Source organism: Sinocyclocheilus anshuiensis, unplaced genomic scaffold, assembly GCF_001515605.1.
Source record: "Sinocyclocheilus anshuiensis isolate Anshui unplaced genomic scaffold, SAMN03320099.WGS_v1.1 scaffold684, whole genome shotgun sequence".
Classification (NCBI taxonomy): Eukaryota; Metazoa; Chordata; class Actinopteri; order Cypriniformes; family Cyprinidae; genus Sinocyclocheilus; species Sinocyclocheilus anshuiensis.
Window position 1 is genome coordinate 611768 of NW_015554107.1, and position 25110 is coordinate 636877.

The 25110-nt window shown below is 39.9% G+C and overlaps 2 protein-coding genes across 5 annotated transcripts in view; one reads left to right on the forward strand and one right to left on the reverse strand.

Moving 5' to 3' along the window:
* LOC107669714 (ankyrin repeat domain-containing protein 13B-like) overlaps positions 1 to 9008 on the forward strand; it is a 31253-nt gene extending 22245 nt beyond the window's left edge. The window contains exons 8-15 of the mRNA XM_016462083.1: positions 2005 to 2086; positions 2878 to 2942; positions 3077 to 3207; positions 4067 to 4224; positions 5182 to 5358; positions 5643 to 5806; positions 6737 to 6813; positions 8076 to 9008. Coding sequence (XP_016317569.1) covers positions 2005 to 2086; positions 2878 to 2942; positions 3077 to 3207; positions 4067 to 4224; positions 5182 to 5358; positions 5643 to 5806; positions 6737 to 6813; positions 8076 to 8271 — 1050 coding nt within the window. The 3' untranslated portion in view covers positions 8272 to 9008. The remainder of the gene's footprint in view (positions 1 to 2004; positions 2087 to 2877; positions 2943 to 3076; positions 3208 to 4066; positions 4225 to 5181; positions 5359 to 5642; positions 5807 to 6736; positions 6814 to 8075) is intronic.
* Positions 9009 to 11225: 2217 nt separating this feature from the next.
* Positions 11226 to 25110, reverse strand: part of LOC107669738 (protein phosphatase Slingshot homolog 2-like) — a 31050-nt gene continuing 17165 nt past the window's right edge. For 2 of the 4 annotated variants that reach the window (XM_016462119.1, XM_016462116.1), the window contains 13 exons: positions 22349 to 22455; positions 21126 to 21190; positions 20933 to 21054; positions 20776 to 20841; positions 20613 to 20678; positions 20331 to 20525; positions 17475 to 17568; positions 17210 to 17338; positions 15514 to 15560; positions 15270 to 15416; positions 14988 to 15188; positions 13660 to 14533; positions 11226 to 12953 (listed from right to left, as the gene is read on the reverse strand). In XM_016462119.1, the coding sequence (XP_016317605.1) occupies positions 11667 to 12953; positions 13660 to 14533; positions 14988 to 15188; positions 15270 to 15416; positions 15514 to 15560; positions 17210 to 17338; positions 17475 to 17568; positions 20331 to 20525; positions 20613 to 20678; positions 20776 to 20841; positions 20933 to 21054; positions 21126 to 21190; positions 22349 to 22455 (3400 nt within the window). In that variant the 3' untranslated portion in view covers positions 11226 to 11666. Of the gene's footprint in view, positions 12954 to 13659; positions 14534 to 14987; positions 15189 to 15269; positions 15417 to 15513; positions 15561 to 17209; positions 17339 to 17474; positions 17569 to 20330; positions 20526 to 20612; positions 20679 to 20775; positions 20842 to 20932; positions 21055 to 21125; positions 21191 to 22348; positions 22462 to 25110 lie in introns of all 4 variants that reach the window. The other 2 variants (XM_016462117.1, XM_016462115.1) reach the window with 1 other exon arrangement.

A 25110-nucleotide genomic window follows, 5' to 3' on the forward strand; every position in this document is an offset into this window, starting at 1 on the left:
ACTCAACCAAGCGTTCTAACCACGACCTCGCCCCTCCCCACCCCCCAACCATTCGAATTTCTGTAGGCGGGAATTATTTTAATGATATTCTAATGGGTCACTTTGTGACATCACAAAGCCCGGAAACCAACGCTGTAGTCCAAATGAGCCGTTCGTTGTAGTTCTTGAAAAGGGATTTTTTCTCCCTTTGGAGTGGACTTTGAGATTTGTTGTAACTTTGTAGATCTTTTTTATGCCCAAACATACACACTACACATTGACTAAAATTAAAAAAGTGAAAAAGCATAATAGGACCCCTTTAATAACAATTGGCAAGTCATTGTCGCCAATTAAAATGTTCAAAAGCAAGGGCATCGTAACCCTTTATTGTGGCTTTACTGTGAAGCTGAGAGTGTGAGCCAGCATTTTTGGGCTAAGCTTTATCATAAAATGTGTGATATTGGACTCACCTCTGTTTGTACGGCATGCTGGAAACCTGGTAACATGCCCGAATGTCTCTACAGGAATAAAACGGGCATTCTTGGCTGGCGTAGTGAGAAAACGGAGGTGGTGAATGGGTACGAAGCAAAGGTACGGCATATGTCACAATATAACAGTCAGTAGAATACAAATGTCTGAGACCATATTGAAAATTTGTGTTTAAAACTTGTCACTAAAAGTTGTGCAGATAATACAATTTATAATGAGATATATTAAAATAAGAAAAATGCTAAATAGATGCATTTTCAGACTTTTGAATGCTTTAAAATTGCTTTAATGTTCAAATTGGCAAAGTGTATTTATGTGTTCAAGAGCAAGAATATGTGAAATAGAACTTAATTCTGGGCTCACGCTAGTTGACTACATGTCAACTAGTAGTCATTAGAGTATTAGTAGACTGTCTGCTTAATATCTTCTAACACTTTATTTTGATGAGTCCACAACATACAACATACTATGAGAAACTTTGCAAGTATATGTCAACTTATTCTGCTAACCCTAAACCTAACCTAACAGTCTACTCTGAGAGTTAGTAGACATATAGTTGCAAATGAATGAGAATTAGCCTAGTTGACATGTAGTTGCAAAGTTACTTATTGTTAGTAGAATGTCTAAAGTGGACTATCAAAATAAAGTGTAACAGCATATCTCAATTGCTTGATTTCTTGCATTATTGCAAAATGTAAACTATATTATCACCCAGCTCTAATCTGCTAAATGTGACTATAAGGCATTGAGATATTAAGATATTATAAACATTAACATCATGATTTTCTATAAAGCTTCTTTGAAACAATATGTATTGTGAAAAGCGCTCTACAAATAAATTTGATTTCACTTTTATATAAACGAACAGGCATGGAAGAATTAAATTCAAGAATCACTACAGAATTTAGAAAAAGAATGAAACACCTTAGATGATAAAGCTTTTTCAAGCTGAATGTCTTTATTTATCTTGACAGTTATCCTTGGCTAATAGGAAGGCTGTTAAAGTGTGTGTTAATTAGCTGGCAAATTGACAAATCTGACTTTGGGTGAAGGCTTGGCTCATGAATATTAATTAAGGTACTTGACAGGACACTCCTGGAAGGTTACCAAGCAACGACTCTGTGACCCAATTAATATTCATGCACTTATGCCTTGATGCGCATAGCGTTACACAGTTGCAATTTTTTCATCTGTTGACCTGATTGGAAAGGAACCAATTGCTGTGAAACAATTTTCGGTTACACCCGTTATATACTGGAAGAGAGGCGACATGACAAAACTAGACCGCTCCCATTTCAACCGGCTAAACTGTCTACACTACAATCATGTAGAGGGAGTTTTAGATGCAATATGAGCATTTCACTGTAATACTCAGAAAATTCTAACACTGCTTTAAGGTTCTCCATAATTTGAACAGCATTTCTCGTGTGGGATGAGTGAGTGTTGTATTTCTGTCAGGAATATAATGTGGCAGATTAACAAACAAATTATAAAAACAGAGTGAACTAAACTCATGTTCTCATGTCTTTGCTTCAGGTTTACTGTGCTTCTAACGTTGAGCTGATCACACGAACACGTACTGACCATCTCACCGACCAGCACAAAACGAAACCCAAAGGTACGTTTGACTGACCAGTTTGTGTCTCAGATCAAAATCTTTACATGCCCACATTGACACTGAGATATATTTGGGGTCAATAAGATTTAAAAAAAAAAATATTACTACTTTTATTCAGAAGAAATGCATTAAATTGATTATAAGTGACAATAAAGACGTATTATGGGCCAAAAGGTTCATATTTCCAATAAATCCTGATCTTTTCAATATTCTAAAAAAAAAAAATAATTAACTTTTCATCACAGAACCCTGAAAAAAAGTGCATCACGGTTTCCACAAACATTAATTAGCACAACTGTTTTCAACATTGATAATAATAAGATGTTTCTTCAGCAGCAAATCAGCATATATGAAAGATTTCTGAAGAATCATTTGACACTGAAGACTGGAGTAATGGCTGCTGAAAATTCAGCTTTGCATCACAGAAATAAATAACTTTAAAATATATTAAAATAGAAAATAGATATCTAATAATATTACTGTTTTTACTGTGTTTTTTATCAAATAAATGCAAATCTTGGTGAGCATAAGGATAAAAATGCAGATTTAAGGACAAAAATATAGATAAATAAATTCTGTTTTTTTTTTTTTTTTACAAAACACAATGAGCGTGTGTATTGGTGGGCATGTTGTAGTGAATATGATGATTCAGTATTTCTATGCCCACTCAAATTATTCCCAAACAAACAGCATCTTTGTCTTGTCTATGGTTACTGTGATGTAATGCAAATCCTTGGGATTGTGCACGTCTTCTGTAATGTGACCTGCTGTGTGTTGTGCTTGTGTCTCAGGCGCCAAGACTCCTCTGCAATCCTTCCTGGGTATCGCTGAACAGCACATGGGGCCTAACAACGGAGTGAGTGAACGGAGCCTGTCAAAAATTTCTTAATTTATCATCAAGACACCTAAAGAGCTTTTCTAGTATTTTGTCACTTCTGTAGCCTCAAAATAAAGTGTGTGTGTATGTGTGTGTGTGTGTGTGTTTTATAGCACACTATGGTGACTCAGATATCATGCCCTGCAACGAACCCTTTCGCCGTGACGGCAGAGGAGTACTTTAATCCCAACATGACTCAGAGAGACATCGGCCAGCCCGGTCACCTCACCACCAAAACACAAAGGTAGTGTATCAATCTAACACTGCTTTCATTTTCATTTTGAGACACATTCTAAATAAAATGGTTCTTTCATATTGCTATGCAGTTTGTATCACGTGCTGAGCGGTTGCTTATTGTAAAAAGAGTTCACAATCTGGATCATGATCTTTCCTGATCCCATTTCACTCTCCCCTCTCCATTCGCTTCTTGTCTCTCCTCAAAGAGTCTTATCAAAATAAATAGCCATGCAACTATATACAAAAGTAATAATGGTACTTACCCAAATAAAACCATTAATGATGAGATGTGTTGTGTTCCTCTTCAAATAGTTTTCTGATGCTGCCTTCAAGTGCACCTGGGAAGCTTTCAAGTTGGAAACAACACGGAAGTAGCCTAAACAAAAAATAATCATTATATTGTGAATGATAAACCTAAATAAATATATCTGAATTTAATATGATGAAAATTGATAATTTCCATCCCTTATTTATACATGGTATCAAAACTAAATGTTTATCACTTTAGTAAATAAGATGAAATATTCAAATTATTAAAATAAAAAAAGCTATATAGAAATATATCTATATACAGGAATATATGACATATAACACAAACTAACAAAAATTACAAAAGCACATAACAAATGTACTTAAAAATTAAAATGAAAACTGAGAATATAAAAATAAAAGCAATGTCAAAATATACATAAATACTATAATATAATAGTATACAATAAATACTACATAAAAACACTGCTCCACTTGAAAGGCATAAGAGATTACGTTGCTTTTTTTCTGGACACCAATTGACATGGGAAACGTAACTGCTAAGACTGTATGAGGTCACACAGGTGTCTTATTTGTACAGTATGTTTTTTCCCCAGGTTCAAAGCCAAGATGTGGTTGTGTGAATCACACCCTTTATCTCTGTCGGAGCAGGTGGCTCCTATCATCGAACTCATGGCCATCTCCAATGCACTGTTCGCCAAGCTTAGGGACTTCATCACCTTGCGCTTGCCTCCTGGCTTCCCCATCAAAATAGGTAAGAGAGAGAGAGAGGAAAAGAAACTACTGAGAAGGAACTATGTGTCTAAAAATTATAAAATTGCCAGATTTTTAACATGTTTTAGCAAATTTGTCTTCAAAGTATGGCTAGGTTACAGTCACAGACGTTTAAAAGAAAAGTTCACCCAAAAATGAAAAATGTAATCACCCTCAGGCCATCCAAGATGTAGATGATTTTGTTTCTCCATCAGAACAGATTTGACGAAATTTAGCTTTACATCACTTGCTCACCAATGGATCCTCTGCAGTGAATGGATGCCATCAGAATGAGAGTCCAAACAGCTGATAAAAACTTTACAGTAACCACTAGAAATCCACATGATTCCAGTGCATCAATTAATGATATGTGAAATGAAAAGCTACATGTTTGTAAGAACAAATCCATTCTTAAGTGTTTTTTTTTCTTCAGACAATTGCTTTTGGCTAAAATATGAATCCTCTATCCATAATATTGCTTTGAAAAAGTTCAGGAAAAATCAGGAGAGAAATATGCACAGTTCAAGCACTGTTTACAAGCAAAAACAGTTCTAAACAAATATGTGGGTGGATTTTGATGTGAAAGGATGTGAGATGGACTTTTTCCACTGGAAGCGTTATTATGGATTATGGACTAGTATTTTGGCCAGAAGCAACGTTAAAGTGCCTTAATGATGGATTTGTTTCTTATAAACACATAGCTTTTCGCATCACAAGACATTAATTGATGGACTGGAGTGTGTGGATTGCTAATGGATTACTGGGATGTTATTATCAGCTGTTTGGACTCTCATTCTGACGGCACCCATTCTGCAGAGAATCCATTGGTGAGCAAGTAATACTATATTTCTCCAAACCTGTTCTGATGAAGAAACAAACCCATCTACATCTTGGATGGCCTGAGGGTGAGTAATTTTGAGAAAAATTGGGCTAATGCAAAAATAACATCTCACCACAGAAATTCCCATCTACCACATCCTGAATGCTCGCATCACCTTTGGGAACCTAAATGGTTGTGAAGAGGGTGGTTTGCCCCGAGTGGATGCAGAAGGGGACGGACAGAAGGACAGCCCCAGTACAGAGACTCCATCTCCAGGCAGCGACTCTTCCAGCGTGTCCAGCTCCAGCTCCACAAGTAAGAATCAACCTGCCTTTAACCTGCAGGGAAGTGTAATTGTTAGAAACCATTTAAGATGATGATCAGATTGAAAAATTATGGTGTTACAAAGTAATACAGTGTTCAGACAAAGCACTTGCCATTTTTAATGGCCAGAGAGGAATTGATCGGATAAATGTTTAATGATCGCATTCCTTATAGCGCTGCCTGTAGTACAGATGTAACTCAGATCTGTTGATCAATACATTTGACTACAGTAATCTGCACTGGGATTCATGAATGTGTGTTTGTGTATAAATCAGACTCGTGTCGCGGAGGAGAGATCCCACCTTGTGTGTTTGAGGCTCCCCGAGGCTACAGCATTTTAGGAGGAAACCAGAGGGGGAACATTAGAGAAGAGGAAGATGATCTGCTACAGTATGCCATCCAGCAGAGCCTGATAGAGGCTGGATCAGAATATGACCAGGTCTGAGATGCAGTCACACACTTGCATGTTAACAGATGCACATATTTGATTTGTGACTTGAAACCACATGGCATCAAAAAATCTTTCTGTCCTTACTGAATCCAAAAATGATGAATGAATGTGTTTTGATGAATGAAGCTATGTGGAGCCAGATTTTGTTGGGTATTCAAAGTCACTATAAGGCAAATTAATTAACAGAACATTATTTAATGCAGCTTCTTTACCTCAAGTAGCTTTTGAATTATGAATAATTGCAGAAAGGAAGCCCTGTGTCCAATACAAGTTTGTTTCTTACACTTTTTGTTCATCAGTTTTTGAATTTTGAAGACTAATTACAATCACCAGAAGCTAAAAGCTAAACGTAGGTTATAAACGAACTACAATGTTGCCACCATTTAAGATTCCTTCAACTCTTTCAGTCTTTTGCACAATTATAAACACAACAAGACTGTGAAAGTGGGCTAGTGAGTAGATGAGTTTGCCTGTTCCATCCCAACAAACACTGTAGTCCCATTTAGCTGCTTGTTAGCATCCACCTTTTCAAGACAAGAAAAATCTTTAAAGAAATCATGAATGTGGTATCACTTTATTTTTTGTTTAAGAATAAAACGTTTGAGTTTGTGTTAACCACAGACCGTATTTCAAGCATTTAACCAAAACACTTATTGACTTCAGGACAGTGGGAGCTTAAGTGCTTAAATGGTTGTTTCCGAGTTTATTCCTACAATAATACATCATCCCTGCAGTACCCTACAGCAGCCATATTTCGTGTTATGACAGCCCTGCAGCTCCTGGTTAGGACAAAAACCCAGATTAACATGAAAGAAATACAATTAATATCATTTGTCGGTTTAACATGTCTCATCTGGTGCATGAAACATGGTGTGAGACTTTTTTTACACATACCTGATCTCTCTGCTTCCCTCACAGGTGACGATCTGGGAGGCTTTGACCAACAGTAAGCCAGGAACACACTCTCTGTCCTGTGACCCCAGCCGGCACGAAAGGTCTGCAGTCAGTATTCCGCTTCTACTGTCTCCTGTAGTCACATCTCACCCACAATAGGCAAGGACAGTGTCACACTCTCATCACATTTACTGGAGCTATTGACACAGGCTTGACGGTCAATACACAGCCTCAGTGAAGCTCATAGAAATTCACTAGGGTTTTCATCTCTCACTCCTCACCTTCGTTTGCTCTTCATGGAGTTTTAAAGCAGGCAGAGATGCGCTGTCTGTGGCAGCCGAGATGAATCCAAAACAGTCATTATTCATGTCATTATTCTTTAAGGTTTCAGTTTTAGGACAGGACAACCGCACAGATAATAAGACATTAATAATGATAAAAAAAATTATATTTTAAATAAATCCTGTTCCTTTGAACTTCATATACATCAAAGAAACCGCAAAGGTTTTCACAAAAATATTAAGCAGAACAATTGATAATTATAAGAAATGTTTCTTGAGCATAAATTCAGCACATTAGAATGATTTCTGAAGGATCATGTGACACTGAAGACTGGAGTAATGATGCTGAAAGGTAGCTTTGGCATCACAGAAATAAATTACATTTTAAAATAAATTAAAATGAAAACCAGATATTTTAAATTGTAATAAATCCATACTTAAAGGAACACTCCACTATTTTTGAAAATAGGCTCATTTTCCAACTCCCCTAGAGTTAAACAGTTGAGTTTTACCGTTTTCGAATCCATTCAGCCGATCTCCGGGTCTGGCGGTAGCACTTTTAGCTGTAGCTTAGCATAGATCATTGAATGTATCTATGCTAAGCTACATAGATTAGCATAGATACATTCTTCTGTAGTTACATCGTGTTCTAAGACCGACGGAAAATAGAAAATATGACTAGGAACTATACTCTCATTCCGGCGTAATAATCAAGGACTAGAAAATCGCAACTTTTAATTTTCCGTCGGTCTTAGAACACGATGTAACTACAGAAGAGTCAAGTTTTAAATAGGAAAAATATAGAAACTCTTTGGTCATTTTTGAACGAGATGCTAACGGTCTAATCAGATTCAATGATCTATGCTAAGCTACAGCTAAAAGTGCTACCGCCAGACCCGGAGATCGGCTGAATGGATTCGAAAACGGTAAAACTCAACTGTTTAACTCTAGGGGAGTTGGAAAATGAGACTATTTTCAAAAATAGTGGAGTGTTCCTTTAAATTGCTGATTTTATTGTTGTCAAAAAGACAATGTTCTGTTAGTAGAAGTCTCAGTCACTGCTTTTCTTCTCCATTACCCAGAACCCCACAGCACAAACCCAGCCCTGTGGAGAGCCCTCGCAGCACACCGACCAATAAGCCACTGCACAGCTACGATGAGCAGCTACGTCTAGCCATGGCACTGTCCGCCCGTGAACAGGAAGAGGCAGAGCTACGTCAAAGACAAGAGGAAGAGGAACTGCAGCGTATCATTCAGCTGTCACTCATGGAGAAGTGACGGGGTTAGTGGGAACTGAGGGGTGGGAGAGCATGTCTAGGGATCTGGAACCAACTACGTTGGCCGTTCCCAAAGGCCCCACCCTCTTCTTCCAAAGAACTGGATAAAATGGGCCGATCTCTGGTCCAGTCTCAAATGAGTCGTTCAGAATCACAGAGAAACCTCTGTCTTCACTGCAAGTTTACAAACACAAACTACTAAACTCATGACAATCCACTGACTGATCAGCACCGGTCTGGTCTCTTAATGTGTGAATGTGCATTTATGACTGAGACAATCCACACTGCGTACCTTGGCGTCGTTTCTAAAAGCCATCATCCGAGCACTCGCCCAGAGTTCTTGCATACTCACCCGCAGGTGTGAGTTCTGGGGGAATCTTGTCACTTTTTTAGTTTTGAATTATAGACGAACTTTCATTTTGGTTGCTAATACACATCAGATTCACTGCACTTGGATTGAGGAGCCATGACGTCTCCTAACAGAATGTGTGAGGGCATTAAACTCACACAAGAGTTTATCGATCACAGCTCCATCGATCTTGATGGGAATGCTGCATTCACAAAAACGTAGAAGAAAAACGTAAAGATTTGTGAAACTGACACTTCCATTATGCAACCAAAGTTGCTTAATAACAACTTTTGGTTAATGCCATTTCATTAATCACTAAACTTTGAGGATCTCATACAGGAGGGTTTTAAGAAAATGTTTTCCTATTTGATTTCAAAGACCTGTTCGCACTAGCATGAATGTTTGGCATGAAAATTCTTGAGAAGTCTTAAGTGTCAATTTTTCAAAATTGAGATTTATACATCATCTGAAAGCTGAATAAAAAGCTTTCCATTGATGTATGGTTTGTTAGGATAGGACAATATTTGGTCGAGATACAACTATTTGAATATCTGGAATCTGAGGGTGCAAAAAAATCAAAATATTGAGAAAATCTGCTTTAAAGTTGTCCAAATGAAGTCCTTAGCAATGCATATTACTAATCAAAATGTAAGTTTTGATATTTACGGTAGGAAATTTACAAAATATCTTCATGGAACATGATCTTTACTTAATATCCTAATGATTTTTGGCATAAAAGAAAAATCAATAATTTTGACCCATACAATGTATTTTTGGCTATTGCTACAAATATACCCCAGCGACTTAAGACTGGTTTTGTGGTGCAGGGTCACAATTTGTCTGTTCCGACCAATATGAAAAAAGATGGGTTAAATGAAAATGCCTATTTTCTCTCTGAAAGTAGGTGGCAATTATGGAAAAATACGGTACAGGGGACCAGTGGTGCTCAATTTTCCATTTTCGACAACTGCTTGTCATGGAAGTTTAATGTTGTGTGCAGACCAAAAGCTAATCTACATAATCTACAAGTAAATTACATTCAAGGTCAATGCAAAGACATGAATAGACACGAATTTGTGCCGGCCGACGCAAATGATGCGAATTGGGCAATACGCTTGCTTTGAACACGCATTATTCGCCTTAATCACGCGCAAGTTTAAAAATTTTAACTCGAGAGGAAAATTCGCATGATGCATTGTCGTGTAATCCAATCAGAGAAGAGCTTGTTGATACGTCCGGTTGTAACAAAATTATCTTTATTTATTTATTTATGTTTATAAGATTTATTTTTGCCGTTTTTGCCTTTATTCTGATAGGACAGTAGTAATGCCAGGAAGCGAAATAGGAGAAAGATTTGGGGGTGGGATCGGGAAAGGTCCATGAGTTGGGATTCAAATTTGGGACGCCCATAGCGCAACGGCTTCTATTGTTTTTTTTTTACCCAAGTGATGCGAAAACATCCCGCAAATAATCTAGAGCAAGTAACGCGATGCAAATATTAGCTTTGCTTTTGGTGTTCACACTATTAGAGAAGGTGCTCCCTGCAGAGCCAATGAGTCTAGCTTAGCATCCAGCTCCACCTCCCTGGACATAATCAGTGGAGCTTGAAGGTTCAACCACACCCTAACCAGTGTTGGGGAAAGTTACTTTTAAAAGTAATGCATTACAATATTGCGTTACTCCCTAAAAAAGTAACTAATCACGTTACTTAGTTATTTTCAAAGGAAACGGATCTGATGAAGGTGTCTGGAGACAGAGCTCCTAATAAACACGTAGGTTTGATCTTATGATTGTGCGACTCGTGAATGCTGGGTTCAGTCATTAAGAAATGCTTGATATGACTCCACGTTTTAGTAAAACATTATAAGAGCATTATTTATATTTAACCTTTTTTTAATTTGACTTTGGTTGATGCTGTGGTTTGTGTGGAGTGCTGCTGTTGTGTTTGTATGTGACTGAAATATATTGTTCACATTTGTAACTTAAAGGCATTCAGAATAAAGGGTATCTAAATTAACATGAATTTTCAAGCGTTGTGAATGAGCGTCATTAACTTTGCATATAGCATGTTTTTTTTTTTTTAAATACCTTGAACCACCATGGCATTATCATGGTACAGCTATAGTTCTGTTTGTAATATATACAGACACACAAGCTTTTATTTTCATTTTCATTAATTTCATTTAGCTTTATTTTTATTTCATGTTTAATAGTTTAGTTATCAGTGATTAGCATGCATCACTAAAAACAAAAGACTGCTAAATGACAGATAACTACATAATAATTTGTGTTGTGTTCATCACCTAGGCCTGCTAAATATGTAGTCGCTTTTAAAAATTACAGGTGAAATTTTCCACCAGGAGGTTCAAACAATTTGAAATAGCTTTTTGTCAGCAAAATGCTTCAAACACCTTCATTCCCATGATTATTTTGGGACTATCGGGGGAGTGTTTTAAGCATCACTGTGCCATTTCCAGTATGAATCAGCAGTATAGAGGAAGCTTTGGCTATGTGATGAGTCAACCCCAGTGAATAATATTAATCAGAGTCAGTCGGCGCAGGTACTATGATGAGAATATTCAAACATAATAGCCACTGGTAAATAATTAAAATAGTGCAGTTTTATTTTATAACAGTCACAGCTAAAGCACAGGATTAAAAAAAGGTTTATCAAGTTTACCTTGGTTTCAAACAGAATCATGCTTTCAGACAGTCAATTCTACCGCTCAACACAGTGCAAAAAATCTTCAAATAAAAATGCTATCTAAAAAAAAAAACAATAAAAAAAGAAAAACAAGAGTAAAGTGCATGTTTTAAGAAACAACCCCCTTGTTTGAGTTGCTACCTGAAAGATTCTGAACACAAAACTGATGTAGACTCACTCGCTCACACATGCCCTCATTCTCACCTACAGTAGCATACATTTTAGCATACAAAAATGCATTTAGCAACAAATTTAGCTTAGACTTCACTGAATGAAACTTGAATTGGTTGCAGTCTGAGATAGTCCTTCACACCTGTTAAAACCAGCGTGTGAAAGTTCATGGTCACATGGTGTTGTACAAAACAGTGACTGTTTTTTTCTTGTCCGACGCTTTGCGGAAACGACGAACGGGTTGAGTCTTCACATGTTGTTGTCGCGTGGATACCGAAACGGTGGGCTGGACAGGGGTGTGTTCAGGGGGACTGGCTCCACCCACTTGAGTCTGCTGTGGGCATGAGGGTGAGAGGTGGGCGGAGCCTTCAGTCCTGCCCACCTGAACGGCAGATTCAGGGGCGGAAGGGCTCTGAGGTAGAACGCGCTGCTTTTTATGGGCGTCATCGTGGCTGTGGGTCAGTGGCAAGGAGTCAAAGGTGGATAAAGAGGAAGAGGAGGGTTGATGAAACCCTGTGGTGGCCGGGTGGAAGTCCCAGTCGCTCAAGTCATTAGTAGATAGCTCTAGCCTGTCCAGTTTAGCGAGTGAGGCAGAGCGTTTCATGAGCGAAGGAGGTGTGAGTCCAGCCTGTCTGATACGGGCCTCGATTTCCATGGCTCTCTGCCACATCGCAGGTGCTTTGGGCTCCAATCGCTGCTCCCCATCTATCAAGTCCTGCTTGTCCTCAGGTGACTGGTCCTCCTCAACTTGTCCAGTGCACAACCCCAGTCCTCCAGCCTCATATAAAAAGGCCTGGAGCTCTCGAAGAGTCTCCTGGATCTTCTGCAAGTCCTCACTGCTACGTGCCAGTCGGACATGGGGCTTCAACGGGTCGTCCACATCTGTCTCCAACTCGGTCACACCTTCTAGCCACAACAGAGAGGAAGAACCAGAGCTGGGCTCAAGAGTGGGGTTCAAAGTGATCTGGTCAGCCTCCACTGAAACGCTCCCTTCAAGATACACCGAGAAGGAAGGATCAGGGATTATACCAGAATCCTCATCATCAAGCACTTTGGTGCCATCTAGTTTACCATCTGGAGCCTTCTGGGGCTCAGTGCAGGTCAGAGCTGCAGTGCCCTCTGGCTTACTGGAGTGTGGCTCTGAACAGTCCAAACATGGGGAAGGAAGAGGAGACCGAGAGGAAGGAACCTCTTGACCCTGACGTAGTATAAGCTCCAAATGCTCGGTGGCCCGGCGCACGGATCCTGAGGGCCTGTCGGGGGGAGAATGAGGAACCGAAGCCGATTCCTCATCCACCTCCTGCAGTGTAGCCGTTTGAGGCGAGTTGCGTGCCAGTGGCGGACTGCAGGTGTGTGATATGGATTCCAGTTCAGTAACTATATGACGCACACACACGCTGTTGTCATTGTGAGGGAGGTGGGGCACGGCATCGCTATTGGTCACTGAGTGGGCGTGGCACTAGGAAGGAGAAATGCAAAAATTTGGATTACAAGAGGTAATTGCATTGTTCCATTTCACTCTCAACAAAGAGAGCTTACCACATTAACGTAAATGTTACCACATTAAAAGAGTAGTTCACCTTAAAATGAAAATACTGTTCATTCATCATGTCATCATTTAAGTACCCTTGCTTTGTCTCAAATTCAACTTAGTCTTCCATGGCACACAAACAAGAAATGTCCAGAGCCCCCTTTTTTTTCAAAATACTTCAGCTTTCAGAAAAAATGATCAGAAATTCCAAAAGATCTGCTTTATATTCCCTAGTCTTCTGACTCTACAGTAGAATTGACATTTTTTGGCATGCATTTCACCATACCATCTCAAAATTTGATTCAATCCTCACACAAAGTTTCAGATAACTGAAATAAAGGTTGTTGTTTTTTTTATTGAAAGCCCAAATTTTGTCTTTGTGTGTTCCACAGAAGTCGGTCTTTTTGTCATGAGGGCAAGTAAATTACATTTCATTTTTGGGTGAACTGTCCCTTTAAATGCAATTCTAGATTAGACCAGCAGAAGGCAGTGTTGTACTGGTGTCGCTTGCCCATACTTCCTGTATCATTTACTGTTATTAATAAATGAGTCATTCCCATTTGTTTTATCATTTATCTTTCAGCATGACAAATCAGGAAGTGCAATGATCTCTGAAGTGATGGCCAACTCTTACCTCATCAGCTTCCTCACTGGAATCATCCAAGGGTGGGGTGCATCTGAATTGAGGTGACCAGACAGCGGTTGTTTCAGAAAACGAGCGAGCGGGCTGACTATCCTGGGACAAGCAGAGGAATTTCTCTCTGGCACTAAAGAAGTCAATGCTATCTGTGCCGAGGCAGGACACGCCAGCATCCACAAAGTCGTCTGCTGTTCCCAGATCTGCAGTGTTGGGGTTGTTGTTATCATCACTGGAGTCCAGCCCGGGCGCCGCAGGGGCTCCTGAGGGGCTGTCAGCCTCGGGCGTGCTTGGAGAAGGCAGATTCCCTTCATCTTTACCGACAGCACTTTCCAGACATAGTTCTAAAGTTTGTGACACTTGATAAGAGTAATTTTGATCAGGTGTGTTTGGGGACAACTCAACACAGTCTGCTTTTGGCTCAGGCACATGGTGAGATGACTGGGCGCCGAGGTCTGTAGTTGTATTGCCCTCTCCCTCCTCTGGTGAAAGGACATGTAGAGAGGGAGGAAGGTGGCGACGAGCAATAGGCTTGCTCACTGCGAGGTTCAAGCGAGAGTTCCTTGCCATATTATGCTCAGGCACTACTGTGGCCGCTCGTTGCCTGGGACGAGGCGGGAGAATAGGGTCTTCATGTGCCAGCTTAGAGGGCGACTCACCCAGTTTGGTATGAGTGTTGCCCGGAGCAGACTGTGGATTGGTAAGGGACTCTATCACAGCGATGCCCAGCATCTGCTGAATGGAAGGAGGACTGTTGTTGTTGTGAGGGTCTGAGCGGTCCAGCGAGCGTGGTGCCTTGCACAGCGGCTCGTGAGCCTGTGACAGATCGCCGTCTGAGTGGGAACGCCACAGCTTGTTATGCCTCTGTTTGCTGAAAACATTAGCAAGCAAAAGAGAAAGAAAGAGACACAAGAGTGTCAGATGAATGTCTTTCATTGATGTGATGGAAGCATTAGGAGGGTGGCGACTGATCTTTTAAACATACAAAATAGTTAAGGGTGTGTGAATGGGAATACAAACACGAAAGCAAGTATGACAGTAAAAGCTGCACAACAAAAGGAATGTGGAGAGACCTGCATAATACACGTGCATTAGATCACAATGGCGACGAAACTCAACGCCATTAATTCAAAAGAGCATTTACTCAATGGAAACTCCAACCTTGCTCTCTGCTGACCTTCTTTTTAGAGAAAAAGTATTGCTTGAAATCCTAAGGTCAATGTGTGTCAGTAAGTCTATTCTTTGGCTTTTTATTCAAAAGGCAAGGGTGTGTGTGATGAAGGGAACTTCATTCTGACCTAAGGCTCTATGTGCGTGGCCCATACCTGGCTAGCAGGATACCCTGGTACTCCTCAAGCTGCTTCATGAAGGATGGGTTTGGTTTGGTGACAGAGCGCCGTTCCTTCACATGGTAAAAGGCTCTCTCCAGGTCCCAGCCATACTCCTTCATAGCGTATGCTATTACGGTGGAGGCAGAACGGCTCACCCCCATCTTACAGTGCACCAGACACTTCACCCCAGCTTTCCTGGATGACAAGAGTTCCATTAAAGCACACTTACATGGGATGGATTGAAATGTCAAAAGCAGAAGCAGTCTTTCTACATACTTGGCTTTGGAAATGAACTTATAGGTGTCATTCCAATACTCCAAGAGGTTTGTGGCCTCCTCGTCATACACTCGGATGTTGTGGTACTCGAAAAGCCCGGGGAAGAAATTGTCAATCTCTCGCGTCACATTCAGGATGTAGCGAACTCTGAGGAAGTGGGGGTGGTAAAATTAACAATGACTGCATGCAGCCGAGCGGATGTATTTGTTTAAAAAGACAGGCCTGGAATAATAACGTCACCTACCCACTGTTCTGGAGCTCCTCAAGATTTGAAGCATTCCACTCCGAACCCTGGAAACACAAACAGAAATCGAACATTATAGTTGATACTCCTGAAGCAGGGGTGTCCAAAACTGCTATGTGAGGGCCAGTGTCCTGCAGAGATTAGCTCCAACTTGCCCCAACACACCTGCCTTAAAGTTTCTAGTATGCCTGAAGACCTTGATTAGCTGGTACAGCTAGGTTTAATTGGGGTTACAACCAGGGATTGAAATTAACTTTTTCACTCACCAGTCAATTTGGCTACTAAATTTTTAAGTTACCGGCCATTCATAACATCTACTAGCCAAAAGACAGAAATACACCAACAGTTTGAGGCCGTCTACACTGGGCTTGACAAAGCAACCGTTGCAAATCATTTTGTCAGTACTAGGGGTGTGCGATATTGACAAAAAATAATATCTCAATATTTTCTGCGTCTCAAATCCAAAGAGATATTCTTTATAAAAGTTAAGAGTCAACCACACCTACCTAAACCACGCCTCGTTCTAACACGCCCCCAGATATCTACGTCACGATGTGGGAAGATTTGCACAACACCGCCCAAATGTTCACGCAAAGAAAGAAGGCCTAACTTTTATTCTCGCTGTAGTATTGTTGTTGCCGCCGCCGCCATGTTGTGGAGTCGCTGTGTGTTTCGTTGTGAAAGCGAAACTACTTTGTTTGGCCTTCCAAAAGAGGACACAACTAGAAATCAGTGGTTAAGTTGTATTTACAACACTGTTCCAGAACAGTTCAACCCAAATATTCAGATGTGTGCTGCGCATTTTATGAAGGATGGATGAGGACTGTAAAGTGGGCCAGTTTCAACTTTGCAAGGACAGTCTGGTGCTTCTGACTCACAGCCTGTAAGTAAGTTTTCATATTTAAAGAATTTGCCACTGACGATTCAAACACGAGTTTTGAGCAATGTAGAGTAGCGCTTGTTATTTTATGACCCCTTTAATGCAGCTTAGAGGGACATGGAATGCTTTAAACTGCCGTTACAAATGCATAAATAATGTTTTGATATTTAAAACATGAAATGTTGAATACTGATATTTAAAATTATTTAAAAAATGAAAAGATACTTTAAATGTGGAATTAAAACCGCCAGTAGGTGGCAGCAAGTCACTGTTAAGTGAGTCATTGCGATTGAACCGAATCATTTACACGGTTGATTCATTCAGAAACAAAACAACGTCATGTTACTCAGAGACGCAGAACAGTACTGTGGCTTTGTTTCTCTAAATGCGCACGCGCACTAAATCCTGTATTGGTCTAACCAGACTTCATCACGTCGCGTATGCACGTCTCTATAGGTGTGTTTTGTTTAGCTTTTGCAATATACTAGATAATGTCATGATGTCTCACGAGTTCAGTATTTGCGCTAAACCTGCACAGATTTGGCTTGCACGAACTTCCCCAAGAAATGAATGAGTGAACATAATTAACGAAAAGTAACCCGCCAAATTGGCTAGTGATTTGACAGCGTTACCCGCCACAGCTGATTTTTACCCGCATTTGGCGGGTTGGCGGGTGTTAATTTCAAACCCTGGTTACAACTAAACTCTGCAGGCTAATGGCCCTCCAGGAGCAGGACTGGACAACCCTGTCTTAAAAGTCTATAGTAGATTAGTCCTCTTCAGTGAAGAGTATAGACAACTGGGTGGGAGACCAACCAAGTAGACGTGGTCAAAGATCTCTGTGGGGCTGTCCATCTGGCCCAGGATGACAATCATCTCATTATCGATGAACTCCTTGAACTCCCGCAGGTTGCAAACCATCTGCATCTCTAGCTCCGTGCGAATCTGAAGGGAAAAGTTATTATTCAATACGTTACCAATTTTTGATGTGAACCTCAAGATCGACTGGTATTATTTAAAACATCAAGATTTTGTTGGGTTTTACTTGGTTGCATACAATATGCACAATGGATGTTTGTACCTCTTTCGAAGTGACGTTCTCCAGGTCCTTCTGCATCATGATCTCTCTCAAACGGGTCTTAATCAGTCTCTCCGTGCGCTCTCTCTCAGTTGGCCTATATACATGAAACCCAGAATCATAAATCATCCAGTTTGGTCTCAATGCGAGGTGTGTCTCACCTCGTATGATTCTTTGTATGTCTGTGTGGTATTGTTCGAGTACGGCTTCACAAAAACCAAAAACCTCAACCTTGAAATGAACAAACAATTTGAAATCAAATCCCAGCTCGTTGTAATACGTGCAAATGGTAAATGTGCGTCATCCCTAGGCCTCTGGTGTTGGGTTCACCACGGGACAAGTGTCTCTTCACTGATAGCAACACAAGCACTGATTGGCTCCCAGGGGACTGAACTGTTTTCTTAATCACTACCAGTAACTTTAAAAACACTGCTAATGTAGGTCAACACCTTCAGCTGGTGGCTGTGCATGAGGACAATGGGTTTGACAATCCGAGGGGCAAAAAGCCCCTATGTGGGAAAGTTAAATGTGTTTACACATGCCAGTTTGATTGACCTTTCAATAAAAGAGTGACAGTGTAGAGTTACAATCCCATCATATTCCTATATATATGTAATGCATATTGAGTTGTGATCACACTACCTTAGCTCTGTCAGTTAATCTAATTCAAATGCATTCAATGGGCACCGTTCCACAGGATGTCTAAAAGGAATAGATCAGTCCTCTCACCTCTCGAGGAAAACGTTATCTCTATGGCTCAACCTCGTTGCCCTGTTTCAGGGTCACAAAGTATCTACTAGATCAGGGGTGGCGAACGTCAGTCCTGGAGAGCCGCAGCCCTGCAGAGTTTTGCTTCAACCCTAATCAAACACACCTTAACAAGCTAATCAAGGTCTGAAGGGTTACTAGAAAGCTACAGGCAGGTGAGTTTTAATTAGGGTTGGAGCTGAACTCTGCAGGGCTGCGGCTCTCCAGGACCGGAGTTCGCCACCGCTGTACTAGATCGACAATTTTCACTCCCCTACTCAAGTCACCTGTTTCCATCCATCCGCCACTCTACCTATCTATCCCACCCATTTTCCGACCGTAAATCAATCTATCTCAGAGGAACTATAAAAAGCAAGCAGCCACAGTCATGCATTTTAAAAACACATGCACGTGGAAATGCCTCAGACTGTGGGGAAATTCCCCCCTACAGTCCAGGCAACATCTTAGAAGGATTACACCATCAGAGTTCATCTCATCAATTTGGCAATAACATGTCGATCTATTCAGGGAACGCCATGCCTCCTTGTCTTGCTCTGATGCAAACTTGCCCTCTCGGCCTATACAACTGAAATTTGAGCTTGCATCAGACAGCCGCTTGACAGTGTGTGCAAGCACATGTCTCACTTTTCCAAAAACAAGGATCGATTTACAAACCAAACCACTATTGACTTGGAACTCAAGTTTTGTAAACATTAACTTGGCCCTAAATATGGAAAGCACAATAACAATATCCTTGCTTAATAAGGTCATTGACCCATTTTCCACAACATCAGAGCAAAACAAAAAAGTGAGAACTACACAATCATTTTCTTTTTGTGTTCACCAAGGCTGCATTTATTTGATCAAAAATAAAATTTTACTAGTGCTGGCAAACGATTAATCATATCCAAAATTATAAATTTTTGTTTACATAATATATGTGTGTATACTGTGTATATTTATTATGTATATATAAATACAAACACATACATGTATATATTTAAGAAAAATATGTTATGTTTATATATTAAATATATTTATATATAATATAAAATATAAGAATATTAGGGCTGCCCTCGACTAAGGATTTTTCGGGTCGACTAGTAGTCGTTCATTTTAAGCATTAGTCGACTAATCGCACGTTTATTAATAAACCATTTAAATCATTATAATGAGCCTTTAATTGCCTTCAAAGCCTAATAAGCGCTCAAGCACACGCCTAAAGCTTGCCACAGCGCACCGGCAGAAGCTATGATTATGTATGTGTCAGGGAAAAACAGTAAGGAGGCTGCATTAACATTTTAATAATTCACTGATAAACAAGTGCTTTCTTTGTTTTGGTTTAAGAGATGAACTCGGCGACACCGACTCGTCATCTCCGCAGTAGTGATGCACCTGTGTGCATGTTTCATACGGATTACATAATCTGAGAGTATTTGTTTTCCATTTGAATTGGTTCATTTGAAAGTAGACATTTCACTCTCTATAGATATATTTTAATGTCTGTAAGGCAAAGATATACTCGGAGTTTCGCACTCGAGTTCACAGACCGAGACGGCAGAAAGCGCATCCTGTTTTCTTTCATTATTTTACAAAAGCGTGTTTTGTTGTTATTGTGAGTGCACACAAATAAACAGAGTCTTTACAGATTTGAAAGATGTATTACTCTTATCTGTATGACCAAAGATGATAAGCCATATTTGTGGTGGATGATTGATAGGCGAGCGTTCGGATGTCCTGCCGGATGTACTGTATTACCATAGACCAGCCGTTAATGAGCTGCGTGACTTTGCCAGTGTGGGTTTTTTTTTTTCTGCAACTAAAAAAATTGATCGACCAAGCCTCTTCTGGTCGACTAATGATTAGTCGACTATTAGGGGGCAGCCCTAAAGAATATAAATATATAAATGTATATACACGTAAATATTTTCAAAATATATACTGTATGTGTGTGTATTTATATATATACATAATAAATATACACAGTACACATACATATATTATGTAAACAAAAACTTGTTTTGGCTGCGAATAATCGCGATTAACCGTTTGACAGCACTAAATTTTACTCAGCAAAAGCTAGCATAGCTGGCATAGGTGTGTGTTACTCACAAGTCGGTGAACAGCACGGGCGAGTCTGCACGGTGAGACTGCACATCTTGCATGGCGTTCCACTCATTGATGCAGTGTTGGTCGGAGGTCACACGGCTCTGATAGTAACTGACCCAGGTCAGGAATAGACTCCCCGGGTAGTAGTTATGACATCTGGCCACCTCGCAAACCTTATGCAGGGACTGCAAGGCTGACCTGCGAGTATGTGCAAGAGAGAAAATCCATTAACACTATGTTTAAAAAAGTATGAAAGTGAAAAAAGCTTTCTTTATAGACACTCACCACATGGCCTGCACCGAGACCGGTTTGAAGACATGGACTCGGTTAACGGTGGACACACTGAAGCCACTAATAAGAGGAATACAACACGTTCAGTCTGAACACTTTGTAAAAGTTGAGTTTAAAAAATGTAGAACTTGGTTTGTGTGTGAACGTTATGCCTCACCCATCTCCATCCAAGTGTATAAGCGTATTGCTCCACAAGGGTAAAACCAGCCCAACTGTACAAGTGCTACAGGAAACACATGATCACATGTTATGAGCACCACCTTCTAGAGCAGCAAATGAAAAACGAATGTAATTAGCATATGCATTATAATGACCTGTCTGACTCGCCAAAGTCCATTCCCAGAACCACACTTTCTTCAGTGTCCTGTCTACCGTTTGTGGAGACGATGACCATGTACCGTGTACGCAGGGCGTATGCGCTCTCTAACCGGACAGCCTGTGATAGAGACTCGATCAGCATTCTGTTGCCTGTGTTTTGATTAATAAGGTCCGAATGGTGGTAGTTACCAGGCGGATGGTGTCCTCTGGGCGCAGCAGGGTGATCATGGTCTGCAAATGCTGCTGAAGGTCACCTGCGAATGAACCATTAACAACTATAAACCTCCCAGATAATAATGCTGTGACATTTGCATACTACAGTTAAAGGGATAGTTCAACCATAAATTTTGTTATCATTTACTCAGCCTAATGTCGTTCCAAACCTGTACGAGTTTCTTTCTTATGTTGAACATATAAGAAAATATTTTGAAGAATGCTGGTAATCAAACAGTTGATGGTCCCCACTGACTTCCATAGTATTTCCCCTACTATGGAAGTCAATCGGGACCAACAACAATCTTCAAAATTCTTCAAAATATATTCTTTTATGTTCAACATAAGAAAGAAACTCATACAGGTTTGGAACGAAATGAGGGTGAGTAAATGATGACAAAATTTCCATTTTTGGGTGAACTAGTCCTTTAAATTACTCAGAGGTCAATTTCACTTCCTCCCATATGAGACATATGTTCTTTGTCAGGCTGGAGTTTGATTAGCTCGAGTTTGTAAATCAGGAATAGAAATATTAAATCAACTGGAGAGTTAAAAACAAGAAAAATTAATGAGAGTTGCTTAAAGCGAGCTCAAACAGTTTTTGCACCTTATAATCAGCATGAAATGGAAACTGCAATCATCGTATCTTATCAATTATGACGCATATCGAAATAGCAGTTTCTGAGCCATTTTAACAGCTTGTTTTATTTTTTTGAAAATACATAACACTTAATTTGAATATTTTGTTATCTAATGCAATATAATTTAAGTGTGGCAAAAGTGCCAAAGATGTATTTGGGAACACTGTATATCATTACATACTTTTGTTATTAAAAAAGTTTAAAGAATAAACAAGAAAAAATAAGAAAAAAATAATAGAAAAGATTAATAAAATGTAATCTATATTATATAATGACTGACAGTTACTAGTGCCTCTTCATAATGCACTCCTGTAAGCTAATGGGTCTCATAATGAAATCAATGCTGTCTATCTGCAGGCACAGCGGTATGTCTATCAAAATGAATGCAAATGCAAATCCTGCAAATGTCCTTCATCTCCAGGGTCTTACATATTTCCATATGGTATAGCTCAAAGCAAAACTGAAAACAGAGACAGATTCCATAACCGATTCCATATAACCATTATATTGAGCTGCATCTGACAGCTGGAGAATCAACACAATAGAACCTTTTCATACCTGTGTGTTTATTCCGCCGCTGTGTAATGCAGGGTGCTGAAGAAGGGGAGGAGCCATTTCCCCACGGGAGGAAGAGGGCGGCACCTTTGACGGTTAGGAAGTTCTCGCTGATACTGATGACAAAAACAGCGATAGAGAGAAAGATTATTATTATACATTTAACACGAAAATAAAAAAGGTAGTTAAATTGTCAACATTTAGATTTTAAATGGTACAGATATTTGATATCTGAAAGCCACAGTGACGCAAAAAACGCACGCCAACTTCAAACATTCACATCTGCATTTGCACTATAAGAGACCTCAAAGTGACATTGTGAAATAAGTGAAGGGGGCTCATGCTGAGTGTGAGAGAGACTGTTTCCAGAAATCACTACGGAGATGCTGTTGTTTATCAGCTTGACTATGGCCTCTGCCCGGTAGAGGCGACGTTTGACCCGTAACAGCTGTCATTACGAAGCAACACCTTCAACTCAACACTTACACAGTGACCCGAGGTCACGCTCATAAACTGCTGCTTCCGAGGAATCTGGGAAATTCTGTGGAAACTAGCTCTCGGTCTCAGAATTTTGGGGGAGGAAGGATTGCAGAATAGAGGGAACGCGAGAAGCCCTGGGCAGTCACACCCCGAATAAAAACACAAAGAAAAAAAAACATCAGGCTCAACTGAGCTCATTTCCCACATCCCAGTCACCCCTGACCCAGCGGTTTCCTCCCTTCTCTAGTCTCAGTTTTATCTCATGGCCTCTCTCTTTTATAGTTGGCCCCAGGGTCCAAAACTAACACTTAAGCACAAAATTCAAACAAAAATTATTTTAACTTTAATAGGAAACAAAACATGTTATAAAGCAAATTATAAAAGAGATAGTTTTACACTATACATATAAAACATACAAACACTAAAATGAAAAATATTTGGTCAAGACAATGTGGTTTCATGTTTTTGTAATAAAATCTTACTGATCCCTTTTGGGTCTTATTTAAAAGAAAACAAATTATTTAGCAAAGGATGCATTCAACTGATCATAAGCGACAGTTTGACAGACACTTACACTATCAAAAATACATTTATAATTTAGAAAATCATTTTTTTTTTCAAATAAATGCTGTTCTTTTCAACTTTCTATTCCTAAAATAATCTATTTATAAGAAATGTTTCTTGAGCACCAAATCAGCACATTAGAATGATTTCTGAAGGATCATGGAATGGAGCAATGGCTGCTGAAAATTCAGCTTTGCCTTCACAGGAATAAATCACATTTTAAACTCATTGGCAGGTGTGATAAAATGTTCATTTTGGACCCTGGCTGCCACTAGTATGGCTACGAGATGCTTTGTGGAATACCTTTACAGGAAGCTCGATATGAAAAAAACAAAAAAACAAGAGCAAGACAGACAGACAGACAAGACAGACAGAAAGTGAGAGTTTAGTGCAGTCTCTCTTCATGCTTTGCACGTTGCACTTTCATGCTTTAGGCATCATCTATCAGCACATGAGGGGATATGAGCTGCAGACTGGGGTAGTGGCTAATTTTACAAACCTAAAAATAAACGGCAGAGTGAATGAATGCTGATGGACTTTTACAGTGTTGGTAGCTACTGTATATCATCTCATGTAACCAAACACGGCAGCTAAAAGAGAGTTTGTGCAAAAAGCATGCAAACTGCTTGATTACAACATCAGGGTGTGATAAAGATTATTGACTGTCTGGTAGTTTGCAAATATTTTAATTTAAAATATAAATATAAATATTTAAGCCAATATTTTTTGTTTTCACCATTTTTAAATTACATTTTGGTCCTGTCGTATGCCAAATTAATTTTTAAAAAGTAAAAATACTCCATGTTATCTCTCAATTAATGCACATTCATAAAATCTTCATGCTTAATAAACAAAAAAAAAATTGTAAAATGGTTTAAGATGGAGTAGAACATTTACCAAAAGTACTTCAGGTTAATTACCAATATACTGAGTACAAATGGCAGACTACTAAACTCCAAAAGCTTTGACGCGACACCATTTCAGTGACATGTCAAGAATACGACCTGGGACACTACACTGGGCTGGCTTTCTCAGAACAAGTCGCGCAGTATCCGTGTAAAGGGAGCGGAGAGGCCACCGGGGCCATGCGATGCAATTTCCACCCACTGGCATTTCACCGAGGCAGACATGTAAGGGCATACACATTCACGCCGACACACAGGAGAAAAAAGAAGAGCATTTAGATGGGTCAGACAGAGGAAATGGATGACGTGGCTGCATTTGTCTACACACAGCTTAGGGAGAGAGAATGAAAGAGGGTGGGAGGATCATCTTTTGGCATGAAGCACTGGACAGTACTTGTTAGGGCACAGACACAATCATCGCTATGTAAGGGGCCGTTGAGAGCCACGCAACAAGCTGAAGATGCCTGACCCCCACCTGTCCCTGGCCGTATTAGTCACTCTCCCACTAGGGAAGGGATAAATATAGGCCCGGGCTGAAGGCCTTATGAGTTCAGGCCTGATAGAGATTCAGAGCGAGAGCAGGAGATGGCATTCTGTCACCTTCTGCGATAGAAATTAGGCCCCTTGCCACTAATAAAAAACATAAATAGACAAAAAGAGAGATATGTGAAGATAGAGGAAGGTTTGGAAAACATGAATGAGGACAATCAAACACTAGAGTAAAACTTTGACTACAGGCCTAGTTTTTAAAATTAAACGAGACGCCGAGGCACTATTCTGGTTCACAGTCCTGCTTTCTGATTGGTGCACATGGGT